The sequence below is a fragment of the Tiliqua scincoides genome, chromosome 6 (assembly GCF_035046505.1).
Source record: "Tiliqua scincoides isolate rTilSci1 chromosome 6, rTilSci1.hap2, whole genome shotgun sequence".
NCBI lineage: Eukaryota > Metazoa > Chordata > Lepidosauria > Squamata > Scincidae > Tiliqua > Tiliqua scincoides.
Window position 1 is genome coordinate 67878195 of NC_089826.1, and position 13968 is coordinate 67892162.

A 13968-nucleotide genomic window follows, 5' to 3' on the forward strand; every position below is an offset into this window, starting at 1 on the left:
GCTTGGGGGAAGGGAGGGGTTGCTTGTTTGGAATGAAGCTGTTCTAAGTGCCTGGAGAGAGAATGATTGAAGGATTGTCAGCCAGCTGCCCTCTCTCACATTAAGGAGGCTGTTGTTAAACAACTTTTTCTCTTTAATTTAAAAGGCCCTTCCAGTAGTGTTGAGATAAACCAGGGTGAAAAATCTGTGAATAATTAGCTTATACCTGTATATTCTAAAGATGAATGTTAATCTTCAAGGGCTCAAAAGTATAGCTGTGTTAACATCCCAGGTCTGGTGTGCACTGCTTGTTCTAGCCTCTGGTTCTGACAGCTGGTATAAACACCTGCTGGTCATGCACTCTTTCCCCTCCCCCATATTCACAGGAGCATCTTTCTTATTTGCTAGAAGCAATGAGAAACTCATAGCTGCAGCTTTTTCTTTTGTGTTGGTACAGGAGGACATCCATAGGGGGTTATCTCTCTCCATTTGCTCAAGAAGCAGGATTTATAATATTAGCAAAGGCATTAAGAAATTCACAGAAATAGTTTTCTGCCTTCTCTTGAGACAGGCATTCACTTGGAGCTCTTTCCACCCCATCTGGCCTTTTTCAAGCAAAAATGAAAGTGAAAGAGAGAGCTTTTCTCCACCCCCCAAAGAGAAAACTAGAAACCTTCTACATCAGGGGGTCAAAACTTGTTTTGTACAGTGGATCGAATAGCATTCATGGTGCCTGCTGAGGGCTGTAAGTGATGTCATCCAGTCTTGACAGGAATAAGCATTTTTTTCTCAGGAAATCATTAACTGCAAATGACAGAAAATATGCAAATCTTGATATGTTCAAGATATGGGTGAGCCGAGTTATCATGTAGGCTGCCTTTTCAACAGTGACAGCTCAGCAGCTGATGGTGGTGCTGAGATAGCCTGAGGGTTGGTTAAAGAGTTTCTGGGGGCTGCATCTGGCCCATGGGCCTAATGTTTGACATCCTTGATCTACCTACTGCATATACAGGACAACCTAGAATCCCTGCCTCAGATGGTGCAAAGGAAGAATATTTCCTTTTCCTCAACAGTTTCTAAGAAAGTTTTGCCTTCCTCTACACAGGTGAGGGCCCCCTCCTTGGTCTTGGATTTCCACAAAGTCCTCTGAGTCTTCCCTAAGGAACCGTTTGAACTCTTGAAAATAAGTGCTCTCATGTTTCTCTTCTAAGTGGACTTCTTCACAACCATTACTCTGGGCAGAAAAGTCTTTGTCCAAGTGCTTAATCCATCAAAAATCACCTTGCATGTTTCAGAAATGTTGTCATTCTCATATAGATCAGTCTTTCATTTCAAAGGCAAACTTCTTCCGTGAATCATGGGAGGCAATACTTTCCGCCCCAACCCTTCTTGCCCCAGAGGAAAAGAGCGGCATGAACTCAGGATGCTCAAAATTCACTTTACGTGGAGTACCAGGTTTAGGAAGGCAAGCAATAGATTTGTCTCCCCCCACTCTGCATTGTGGGGGCCATGATATCTGTCCATGCTATCAAGACCTACATCCCACTTTTCAAATGGCATCACAACAATATTCCACCAGAGCTGTTGTCACCCTGCAGTTTTTAGCACTGATGTTCCTCAAAGCAGTCTTTAAGATTTCTATGGCATCTTACATTGTATACTGGATATGATTGCCTTGGTACAGCCATAAAGCATAAGAGTGCTTCAAAAGGTTCTCCAATCTAAATAGGAGCAACAGCATCCTCTTCCACTCTAGGCGCTCTCCTCAACCACCAGAGAAATGAACAGAGTTTGTACTTACCATGAAGGTTTTTCCTTATTAATTAATTATTGGTAGAAGGAGGGCATCCAGCTCTGGACCCGGTAGTGGGACCATGACCATGATATTAATCTAACAGGACAGTATTGTCTCCCCATTACTGTCATAGTAATTCCCTTGATTTTTTCCTTATTTATTACTTTGAAGCTGTCAGTGTTGCTTGTATTTTTCTGTACACCAAGCTGGAGTTTCCTGAAGTTTCTATGTTTCAACCCAGAGAACATCCAGAAAACTGGGAAAGAGTTCTTAAAACCTGTAATGATTATAAGTCCTATATCTTGAGCTATTGGGAGAACTCTTGATGCCCTCTTTCCACTAACAAAAAGTATAGCGGCTGCTCTTGACTACGGTTTAGTAAGGGAAGATTGTAAGAGAGCAGTCACTGTCAGTCTGCCAAAGTAGCAGTTTCCTTTCTTTCTCTGGTGCACGCACCCACCACCCTGAAAGTGGTGGGCAGTCGAATGCCTGAAAAAGTTCTCGCCATCTGCGAGAAAAGGCATGTATAGCATTTAGACTGGTTTTGAAAAGCTATCCAATTATATGTAAAACATAAAATAAAAATAGATCAGTTAACAACTATGGGGGTTAGGGAGTTAATAACTCAGTGGCTGAGCATATGATTTGAATTCACAAGATCTCAGGTTCAGTCCTTGGAATCTCCAGGTTAAAAGAATCTGGAGAGCTGCTGTGTCAGAGAATACTGTGCTAAACTAAATAGAGAAAATCTGTCTTGGTATAAGGAATCTTTGGCATCTGGCAAAGAGGGTAACTTGTAGGAAAGCAAGTGCTAGGACTTCCAGCCCAGAGCCAAGCATTAATATCCAATTGGAAAACTGGAATGTGCTTAACTTTCCCACATTAAAATAGATGACTGTATCCCTAGACTGTGATAGACTGTATCCCTAGTTGGGTTGTGAAATAAAAAGTAATGAAATAGTTCAAGTTTTTCAATTTCTAAATTGTAAATCAGTTTCAAGTAATGATATAGTTTTTACACTGTGGGAAATAAAGCTAGAGCTGCTAAGATGATGCATTAGATTTGTACATTTCTGCATAAATGTCAGGAAGTAGGCATATGCTTAATATGCCAGATTAAAAATGAGATTATAATTATTTTGCTTGACGTCAAAAGACACAAAGCCCCTTACTTAGGATTATACTTGTATGTTTGCATTTGGCTATCTATTCAGAGGTTTTTTTTTAAGGAAATTGGAAAGGGGAAAAGTTCAGTGGCTTTCAATGTTGAAGCTTAATGCTTAGGGCAGTAATTTTTCCTGTGCTTACTGAACGCTAAAGATATTATTATTATTAATAATAATAATAATAATAATAATAATAATAATAATATTAAGAATATTTATATAGTTCAACAAAAACGTTCACAAAGCGGTTTACAGAGAAGATCACATAACTAAATGGATCCCTGTCCCAAAAGGCCTCACAACCTTAAAAAAAAAATGCAGAACGCCCCCAGCAAACAGCCACTAGAAGAGGCACTATGCTGGAGTGAAAAGGGAAAGTTACTCTCCTCCTGCTAAATATAAGAGGAGCACCAATTGAAAAAGTGCCTGTTTACCCAGTTAGCCTAACAGTCTAAAAAAAATAAGTTAATTAGATAATGCAAAACAAATTTTTGTATTTTGGAACTCTGTTCCTTACTGTATTTGATATACAAACATTCCCTCTGTAATACATAAATTGTATTCTGTTTGCTTTGCAGGATGGCAGTTCACCTATAAAAGATGAACAAGTTAGTACAGCCAGTGAAGACACTGGATCATTTGTGTTGCAAGAACAGCCAGAGACCTTAAGTTGCCAAGAACCCTTAGAACTGGAAGAAGCTCCTGATACTTCAGAGCATCCGGCTACGGAGAGCTACACTGAATCAGTCTGTGAGGATGATGTTACCCTTGCTTTGAAGGAGCTGGATGAAAGATGTGAAGAAGAAGAAGCTGATTTTTCTGGTTTGTCCAGGTAAAATGCATTTGATTTGAAATCATGAATAGTTATTGTAACATCAGTGTCTCCTCCCTCAGTATTTGCTTTTAGAGAGACTGGCAGCTTTGACAATCCTATATGTGACTAGTACTTGCTAATGGAATTCTGGAATTCAACTCTAAATTTTAGGACTATTTTTATTTACACTAGCATAATGTTTAAATGCAGGTTTAATAATACTTCTCTAGTCAAACCCTGAATGTGGAAAATGCAAAAGATACCACTGTTGGCAATGACATGCAGGTCAACTATTAAAGTTGCAGTTGTAAGTCAAAACTACAAACCCCAACAGTGCTTGAATCATTTGTCATTCAAAACCAAGTGAACTTTGGAGTCCTATCTGGGCGGCCTCAAACTCCAGTTGTGATATACCACAGATAATGCATTACTTAGGACTATTCTCTTACTAAATAATCTGGGGATTTGAACAGTGCAAACCCTTGAACCTAACTATGGCATCAAAATCTTTAAGATAGGTTTAGAAATACAGGTTGGCCTTCAGTATCCACAGGGGATTCATTCCTGGGTACCCCTGCCTTATGGATACCAAAACAAATCTGTAGGTTTGGGTCATGACGACCTCTGGAGGTGACCAGATGTGTCTTCTGGTTGCCTCTGGAGGTGCTCTGAGGCTTGAGGAGGCTGCGCTTGGCCTCTCCTGACTTCAGAACATGTCCTGGAGGTGTTTTGCAAAAGCCAGAAGTGCCCTTTAAACACCACTGGGAGGGCCCCCTGAGGCCAGGAGAGGCCTTGTGCAGCCACTCCAGGCCTCAGAACACCTCTTGCGTGCAATCGGAAGGTACTTCCAGTCACATCTGGGGGGTTGTCCTCTAGCCGCAGGTTCAGATTCTACGATGTGTCAAATCTGTAGGTTCCAAACCCATGGATAAAGAGGACCGATTGTAGTTATTAACAGAGTAACAATTTTTTTTACTTTAAATTTATCTAAACTGGGTCAAAAAAACGGGCAACAGCTTGGAAGAATGTGTTTGGCTTGGATTTATGGATCAATGGTATTTCACTCCCCTCTCCAAATTCTATCCTTTTCTGCTCCTGGTTCACTTATGGTACAATCCTATTGTGCCTCTGCACTGGCAGGGCAAGCATTCTGCCAGTACAGATTGTTGCAAATGTGTCATAAAGAACGCTGTGACAGCATAGGAGTTAGCAGCACCAGTGGGAAGGCCTGCGCTGTCCTGCTGACGCCTCTGCAGGGCTCAGCATGCGCTGGAGCAGGAAAGCCCCTTGCTAAGCTGCAGAGGGGGAGGGGTGTGTGGAATGGGGGTGTAATGGGTGGAGGCAAAGATGTGCTAACCGAATTCCTAGAGGGGAACAGGATCTACAGTGCTGGCGCACACTGTATGCTAGCTTCCTTTCTCGGCCAGATCCACCTACACGGATCCATCTGGATGTGCACCAGCCATTTAGCAGGACTACAGCAGGCCTTCCATCCAGGCCTACGCCAGCAATTTATCAGGTGTAGATCCATTAGAACCATGGCCTCAACTTGGACTTTTCCCAGGGCAAGGAGATTTACCTTGAGGAGAGCTCCAGACTGCAAAATTCCCCCGCGGGATACAGTGCAAACCATACTGGCCCAGCTGCACTGCTGCGGGGCAATTTCAGTAGGATTGGGCTGCTAGTTGTGAGTGTGAAGAGACATAAATAAAACATTTGTTAAAATCCCTTCTAATGTAATTTTCCATTGCCTTATCACTTTGTGTCAGAACCTGAAGAATTCATTATTACGTGTGAATCTGAGACTTGGGAGGCATTTGGATATAAAAGTGTGCACTGTTTTGTAACATTGGTTGGATATTTGAAATGTTTAGGTATTTAGCAAAACTATCTTGCACAACATAGGTTGCATGGTTAAGAGTATATTTAGTTAGAAGCTCTGAAATATTTGCATAACATGCTTACATTTGTTTCGTTTACAGTCAAGATGAAGAACAAGATGGCTTTCCAGAAGTACAAGCATCTCCTCCACCTTCCCCATTTCTTTCTGCCATATTGGCAGCTTTTCAACCACAGGTGTATGATGATGAGGAGGAAGCTTGGCGCTGCCATGTGAATCAAATGCTGTCAGACACAGATGGATCCTGTGCTGTTTATACATTTCATGTGTTCTCTCGGTTGTTTCAGGTAACTATCAGGTATTCCTTTATTGAGCATAAATTTTGTGTTCAAACACTGTTGAGCCAAAACAAATGCTAAAGAATACACAGAAATAGAAGGGAAGTCAACTCCTGTTAGTAAACATTTTTTTCTTCTTTTATTGTGCTTAGACCATTCAAAGGAAGTTTGGAGCTATAACACATGAATCCATCAGTTTTCTTGGTGAGAATCTACAACGAATTGGAACAAAATTTAAAAGTTCACTGGAAGTTATGATGATGTGTTCAGAATGCCCAACGGTTTTTGTGGATGCTGAAACGGTAATATCTCATGTTTATTTACACTGTCTGAATCTTTGACTTACTACCAACGTACAGAATGTTCAAAGAATTGCTCCATTAAAAAAAAAGAAATCACATAAGCAATATAAACATCTTCAAATCAACATGTAATGATTTCATAATTTCTAAGACAGTGATGATTCCTAATTCTTTGTGGTTCCTCCAAATCAGAGAGCGAAGTTTTCATATGTCCAGAGCCTTTGTCAGCTATCTCAATAAATTTTGAGAGTTTAATAGTTCAGTGAATTATGGAGGAGGAGGAGGAGAATTATGGATGAGGGAGATTTTTAAGGTTTACCTGTATTGATACATCTTCTGATGTAAACTTATGTATTTGTCTAACTCAAGTAATGTATATTGCTCTCTGAAACTGGTTCTTGGGCCTACAAATATGGGTACAGACTTTGGTTGTGCAGTTCTCTGCTTACGCAGATAAGAAGGAATGTGTTTTTCAGCTTTTAAACTGTGGCTGACAGCCAGGGACTTTTGCGAGGGAACAGAGAGGATCATGTCAGACAGTACTAGGGCACAATGACCCAGGTTTATGAATTCTGGAAAGTTTGGAAAGTCCCGAGAAGCCAAACTGTGTCATGGTTGTTATGGACAGTTGTGTTTCTACTGTTACAAAAGTGATCACAAAAGGGGGAGGTACAAGGGGTATGGTCTTGTCCTTGACAAGTCTGTCTGAGCCTGCTAGTTAAATAAACCATCTGAAAGAGAGCAACTCTTGATTTTTCATTTCGGCTCCTAATTAGAAAACAAAGAAATCTAAATTCTTTCTATCAGTTGGCACCCCAGATGGGACAGAGCGGATTAGTTGGCTTGGTGGGTGCCTCGCTGGGTGCGCGCACCCTCCCTTATTTTTGGGAGGAGAAGCGTGCCTAGAGGAGGCTAGGCACAGCTGAGACAGCTGTTGTGCAGTGACCTTCCCCTGGCTTAGGACGGACAGACTGTCTGATTTGGCTCCAAATTGCAAGATTCAGCATATGGAAGTGTGAGATAGTTGTGTCCTTTTTGTTGTTTGTTCTATGCTTTATGTTCTGTGTACTGTCCTGTGTCTTGTGTGATGTGCCTATGTTGTCTTGTGGCTGTCTTTTGTTCCGGTCCATGTTGTTTATTCCTTGTGCCTTGCCTTGGGATTGTCTGTCTAAATGGTTCTGTCTGTGTGCTTTTGCATTGACTGGATTGTTAGTTGGCTTGACTAGCTGACTTGACTAGCTGGCTGAAAGATCCTCTGTCAGCTAGGGTGTTTAACAGGCTGTGAGGAAGGGAACTCACAGAGTCTATTTCAAGGGACTCTGGCAGAGTGCTGGCACTCTGGATAGCCTGGCCGGGCAGGGAAAAAATAGGTTTCCCAGGTATATAAATGAATGTTCCCGTGTGTTGTGTTTTTTTCCTAGACTTTTGTCCTGGTTTTCAACTGAAATGCTGTGAATTCACCAGCCTGAGTTTGCAAAATTAGGGAGTGGCTCAGCGAAGCTGAGTAGTGCTAAGAATCTGGGCATTCAGCCAGTGCTTGGCACACTTCCCAGACTGCTTGTGTAGCAGAGTTATTTTAAACTAGGGCTGCTCAGTGTTCATTGTGCGCATCCTGTCAGGCTAAGTCTGTGATTTTTAAATCTGCTTGGTGTGCTTGTGAATGAATGAGAAAGGGACTGTGTGAATGAATGAAGCTGAGTGAAAAGGGATTGTTCAGCCCTACGTTTGGGCTTCTTACCTGTAGGTAAATCAGCTTGTCTTAAAATGGGCCAAACAACTAGCTGTGCCTCTGATGCTCCTCTTTCCCTGATTTTGAGGGACTGGGATAGTATCCCAGGAACAGTGGGGCTGTCTAAAAAACACATGGTTACCTTATGCACTGTCACCTGGCCAAGTTTTACCTCTTCCTTGCCAGAATCTGATCAGTGGCCAAGCTGTGGAACGTTCTCTGAGGAAAGGATGTTTACATTACGGGACATATTGTTATCTCAGCGTCCTGGCCAAGTGGATTATTTATTTGAATGGTTTAACTATAAACCTCCCGATGGGCAACGGGTCATACAGGCCATGTGTGTGGGGAAAAATAAATGTGAGGTATCCTCAAACAGTCCACCCCCCTATAATCCCCCTTCCCAAGAGGATGATCAATATAACCCAACCCTGTATCCATTTCATTTGTTGACTCCTAGGGGACAAGCTGGAGCTGCTCTAGCGCCTCAGGTAGTTGTAACTGGAACTGAAGGAATGGGAGGGCAACCTCTAACCACATTGAGGGCTACAGTTTCTCAGGATCAATTGGCTAGTCCTGTTTTGCGTAGCCAGCGTAGGGAACAAGTTTTCCCTGGGTCACCTGATTTTTCCTGGGGAACTGAGTCTAGTAATATTTGTCAGGCTTTGAACCTAGAAGTCCCTTCTACGAACTATGGTAGGCAAAGCTGTGATCCTGCTGTGCTCGAGACAGGTCCAATTACTGATCATGATTTGTCTGTGGCTAGATCAGTCAATAAAATGGCAAAGATCTATACTAGAGCACAAATTGAAGGTAAAGTACCTTCAGGTGTAGATTGGTCTTTCTCTCCAACATGTACAACCAATAGAATTGACAGATTTCGGCCGCAGACATCTACCCCGGGGAACTTTTTGGCTCCGCTGAGGGCCTATCCAGTTCCTACGGCTGATGGTCATGAGCTGGTATTTACTCATATACCTTTCACTACCTCTGACTTATTGAATTGGCAGCAGACAATACCACGTCTATGAGATAGTCCAGATGTGGTGTATCAGAAGTTTAAAACCATTTTTGCCACTCTTTCCCCGGTCTGGGCTGATGTTATGCAGTTGATGGACCATTTGTTAACAGAAGATGAGAAACAAAAAGTTAAACTGAAAGCTACTGAATATATAAGAGGAAAACCTGCTTCTCCTACTTAGATTTTGTTGGATTGGCCGCAGCACAATCCTGAATGGGATCCGAATATTGAAAATGGTTTTCCAATGATACCAATGCCTCTAACAGCACAAAATATGTGGGATCCTTCTCTAAAGGATCCCACAGGAAGCAGCTTCGTGACTTGGAATGATGTGAGGATTGTTTCTGATAAGTATACCATAGTGATGCCAAGAGTGGGAGAGTAGTGTTTCTTAAGTCAAGGTGCACAATCAGTGGGCACTAGTGTCTGTAAAGGATATTTTAATGGTACACATTTTGGAACAAAGAGGGGGCAAGGAATGACTCTAGAAGCTGGATATTCCCAGAGCAGAGCCTATTGGGCATACGCAAAACCTTTAAATTGTGCTCTGATGTTTAAAACCCTCAAATTACTACGAGAAAGGATTCTGTTGGATTGTGTCCCAGCGTATCCAGGTACACCTAAAGAGGATAGTAGAGGTTACCTCTGCTACTGTAAGGATAGGACTATAGAACCATGCTTCGAGGGATTAGTTGTGTAGTCAGGATGGGCCCTACGAGTTTATGCAGTATCAGCTCTTCATAGAGTTAGCCTCCTCTATGGTGTTTATTGGGTATATGGGGACAAAGCCTATATCATTCTTCCAACCTCATAGGATGGTTCATGCTACCCAGCATGGTTGAATCCTCCAGTTTTGTTCAGGGAACAACTGCCAATTGAAAGAGTGCGGAATGTGTGAAGTGCTAAGGAAGATGTGGATAGGACGCATCCTCTGACATAGAGAGCACTGAATGATTGGACAGGTACCTGTACAGCCTTTCCTTGGGCTTGTAGTGGGGCTTTTTGGAGAGTAGGTAAGAGCCTAATTCATGTCCAAGGGGTACTTGAACAAATGGCGAACAATACAGCAGGAGCCTTACTTGATTTAGCTTCTGAGCAGAAGCAACTAAGGCAAACTGTGATACAACACCGCATTGTTCTCGATCTTTTATTGGCTGCTCAAGGAGGTGTGTGTGCCTTAATCGGCCAGGAATGTTGTGTTTTCATTCCGGGTATGTACAACTCTACCTGGGATCGTGCACACCACATTCACACAGTTGCTAAAGATATGGCAGGCAAACTGGTGGTAGGATTTTGGGCTAATCTGTTCAGTTGGTTTCCTGATGTGGGTGGTTGGTTGCATAATCTAATAAGGACTTTAGTTGTCTTTATCTGTCTTCTGTTACTGATATATGTTTTGGTAAAATGTACTTGTTGCATGGGTAAGATAATTATGTCTAAAGCATGCACTACACCTGAACCCAAAAGAGTATATTGATGCTAACAAAGGTATTTACAAGAAATGACAGTTAGTGGAATGTATAATCATATTTCGCATATCTCTATATTATCGTGTATCAATATATACTGAATAGGAGATTATGTTAGTGGCTCAGATTCACTAGTTCATCTGGGCCAAGAGGAGCCACTGAGGGAGATTTTTAAGGTTTACCTGTATTGATATATCTTCTGATGTAAACTTATGTATTTGTCTAACTCAAGTAATGTATATTGCTCTCTGAAACTGGTTCTCGGGCCTACAAATATGGGTACAGACTTTGGTTGTACAGTTCTCTGCTTACGCAGATAAGAAGGAATGTGTTTTTCAGCTTTTAAACTGTGGCTGACAGCCAGGGACTTTTGCGAGGGAACAGAGAGGATCATGTCAGACAGTACTAGGGCACAATGACCTAGGTTTATGAATTCTGGAAAGTTTGGAAAGTCCCGAGAAGCCAAACTGCGTCATGGTTGTTATGGACAGTTTTTCTACTGTTATAAAAGTGATCACAAAAGGGGGAGGTACAAGGGGTATGGACTTGTCCTTGACAAGTCTGTCCGAGCCTGCTAGTTAAATAAACCATCTGAAAGAGAGCAACTCTTGATTTTTCATTTCGGCTCCTAATTAGAAAACAAAGAAATCTAAATTCTCTCTGTCATGGAGGACACCCATATTAGCATGGTGTCTTCATTATCCATGTTTTACAAGTAACTTTGACTTCCAACAAAAGTAAGAGAGAAGAACAGTTCTCATGTAAGCAAGTGCAGCTTTGAAATGATGCATATAAAACAATCTGGAATTCATTGACCTTTAAGCTTATTGTTTGTCACCCTAGATCAGGGGTGCCCAAACCCAGAGCTGGGGCCACTTGTGGCCCTCAGGGACTCCTGGTCCGGCCTGTGGGGAGCCCCCAGTCTCCAGTGAACCTTGGGCTCTCCTGAAATTTGCTGGAGCCTGCGCTGGCCAGATAGATCAGCTCTGCATGTGAGGGCGATTGTTTGACCTCTTGCATGAGTTGCACTGCTTGCTGTTTCACGTCTGTGATGCGGCAGCAAAAGAAAAGCCAGCCTTGCTTTACACAAGGCCTTTGATAGGCCTTGAGCTATTGCAAGACCTTCGTTCATTCATATAAGTTCCATCTCTAATACATTCATTTATGTAAATTTATTCAAATTTGAAATGTAAATTAATTCTTTTTTCCCGGCCCCCAACACAGTGTGAGAGAGAAGATGCAACCCTCCAGCCAAAAAGTTTGGACACCTCTGCCCTAGATAGTCAAGAACATTCACAGATTTTAACGTACATTTAAAAGGTTTTTTACCTCACTTGGAACTGAATAGTAACCTTATCCAACAAGTTCATACTGTTAAAATAGGACAACACCAGGAATAAATAACACATAGATGATTCAGATGTTCCATTGTGTGTCTGCTAGCAGTTAGCTCTGACAATTGGCATCTGACTCTGGTTGATTACATTTGAGGATAAATGTCTCCATATTATGGTGTGGGTCTGGCATTCACCATGTTTGTGAAAATGATTTGCTAATTATTTTACATGCAGGCAATTTTTTTACCTTCTAGCTCCTGTCCCTTTTTCTTAGGGTCACTTGGTCCTGAATTATACTGTATTTTGCCTATTAATTTTCAGAAGAATGTCCATGCCTTCAAAAAGTAGCATGACAGTTACATAACCAAAGCCTTTCTGTCTTGGCAAACTCAGCTTATGTACAAAACTAAACCAAGGTTGAAATGTAAGTTCAGTGTTCCTGATGATTCTGGCTTTTGTATTTGGGTTCAAAATTATTTGGCCCATTTTTAGTACAGATAATTCTGTGGTTACTAGTGATCAAACCACTGACATGTAAAATAGCCATCAGGTGAACAATTCTAGAAGTGTCCCTATCCTTGGAAGTCTACCATGCACATAACTGGCAAGCGTTAATTTATTATACTAGACTCACAAACTGTCTGAATCCCAGATTACAAAAAGTATTCAGTAACAAAATGTATACATTTCTACATTTTTATGTTCATTTAATTAGTATAATTATTTGTAATTGCAGTTGATGTCCTATGACTTACTAGAAACTTTGAAGTTCAGTGTTCTAGAACTCCAAGAACATTTGGATACTTACAATGCTAAAAGAGAGGCAGCAGAGCAAGTAAGTGCAAGCAAGTATTCTATGACTGTTAGATTTTGCACAACAATATCTACTTCTTTTCGCAGTGTAATACATATGTACTGGGTAATCCCACCATTTTATGTTGAGATGGTAGGTCAGTGGTCATATGACTATTGATCAGGGAGTCTACCACAAGAGTTAAATTATGAATATTACTAGGTCTTCAATGGGAAGCTGACTACTTTGCAGAAACAGTCAAATGGAATGTATACATTTATATTCATTCTGCCCTCATTCATTCAGGCAGTGTTGGGGCAGAAGCTAATGGGCAAGGCAATCTAGGTTACTATTTTCTCTGTGTTTTATGACTCTGGCAGCTCAATCCTAGACTATGCTGTAACAGGCAAGCCAAGTGATCTGTGCTGTATCCAGCACAGAATAGTAGGTGGCTGCCAAGCAACTTGGAGTAAGGGGATATTTATCCACTTATCCCTAGTAATGTCCTAGCCACCCCATGGGGCTACTCAGATTTGCGCCAGTGAATCGCTGATGCAAATCCGAGCAGTCTGGTATAATGTTGGCCTGACTGGGAGGGAGGTTAGGATCCAGCCTAAGTTGCTGAGGTCAGTCCCACCCACCCCCTAGGCTCGGTCCGCCCACCGGCTCACCCTCTTGCCACCTTCTCCAACTCCCCGCATCTGCCACCCTCAGCCAGCACAAACTTAACCCTGCCAGCCCAGAATCTGGAATGCGGAGCACTGTGCACACCCTTGCACCAGTCCAGCCTTCTCCACAGTAGTCACAAAAGTACTTTATAGCACATTCACAACACTCACAGGCTGATACTAGTCCCTTGCACTGGTCTATCTAAAATGTAGGTTTGCGTTCTTAGTCATAAATTAGTCTAGTCACTGTATACTATAAGGTTTGTAAAATTTGGCAGTCCCAAAATGAAACATTGAGCTCTGTTGAAAAAGATTTTCATCATGTTGGACAACTAACAATAGAGAGTTTCTGTCAAGAGTAACAAAGTTAGAAGGCGCGGGTTTTGTATTCAAAACGAGAGTTTATTTTTTCTGGATGCAGACAGTCAAATGAACCTGCCAAAGTCTTTCAGTTGCTTCAAAAATACTTCTTTGACCCATTTGAACCTTTGCCTTGCCCTAATCATTCACAAATACTGTGGTGAAAAACAGGCAGCATGTAGGAAGAGCCCTTGGCAATCTGTGCCGCATCGCTACAGAAATGTTGAGAGCTTCCACTGTGATAGGATGGCAGAGGTCATTCTAAAGCTACCAGCCTCTAGACTCTTCTGTGTGTAAACAACATATCGGTAATGTCAAGATTCTATGCATTTATTTTCAGAATGTATTCCCCTTTTT

General features: G+C 41.8%; 1 protein-coding gene across 4 annotated transcripts in view; it reads left to right on the forward strand.

The window, feature by feature from the left end:
- The window catches only part of FRYL (FRY like transcription coactivator), a 201887-nt gene that overhangs the window by 175456 nt on the left and 12463 nt on the right, over positions 1–13968 (forward strand). For all 4 annotated transcript variants that reach the window (XM_066632998.1, XM_066632997.1, XM_066632995.1 and 1 more), the window contains 4 exons: positions 3519–3772; positions 5737–5941; positions 6085–6234; positions 12527–12625. In XM_066632998.1, coding sequence (XP_066489095.1) covers positions 3519–3772; positions 5737–5941; positions 6085–6234; positions 12527–12625 — 708 coding nt within the window. The remainder of the gene's footprint in view (positions 1–3518; positions 3773–5736; positions 5942–6084; positions 6235–12526; positions 12626–13968) is intronic.